This window comes from Alligator sinensis, unplaced genomic scaffold (assembly GCF_000455745.1).
Source record: "Alligator sinensis unplaced genomic scaffold, ASM45574v1 scaffold128_1, whole genome shotgun sequence".
Lineage (NCBI taxonomy): Eukaryota > Metazoa > Chordata > Crocodylia > Alligatoridae > Alligator > Alligator sinensis.
This window is the reverse complement of record NW_005842968.1, coordinates 105,924-106,185: the sequence shown is the minus strand read 5'-3', so window position 1 is coordinate 106,185 and position 262 is coordinate 105,924. Positions and strand designations below refer to the sequence as shown.

General features: G+C 64.5%; 1 protein-coding gene across 1 annotated transcript in view; it reads left to right on the top strand.

Annotated features, from left to right (window-relative positions):
* The window catches only part of ACIN1 (apoptotic chromatin condensation inducer 1), a 23,322-nt gene that overhangs the window by 9,035 nt on the left and 14,025 nt on the right, over nt 1-262 (top strand). The window contains 1 exon segment of the mRNA XM_025192807.1: nt 231-261. Coding sequence (XP_025048592.1) covers nt 231-261 — 31 coding nt within the window.

The window sequence follows — 262 nt, the reverse complement described above, 5'->3', positions numbered from 1 at the left end:
TCATTTGTTCATTCATTCCTCCCTGCCCCCCCCCCCTCGCCATGCCCTCTCCGGCCCCCTTTGTCTCTCTCCTTTTCTCCTCTGCTTCCTTCCCTTCTTCTTGCCCCTCCTGCCCCCTACCAACATGCCGGGCTTCTGCAGCTGGGGAGTGGAGGGGCGATCCCTGGAGTGGGGGGCTTGGCAGGGCCTGCCCTGTTCCCCCACAACTCATCCCCCCACTCCCCTAGCCGTGAGGAGCAGGGGCTGCCTATGGCGACCGAAG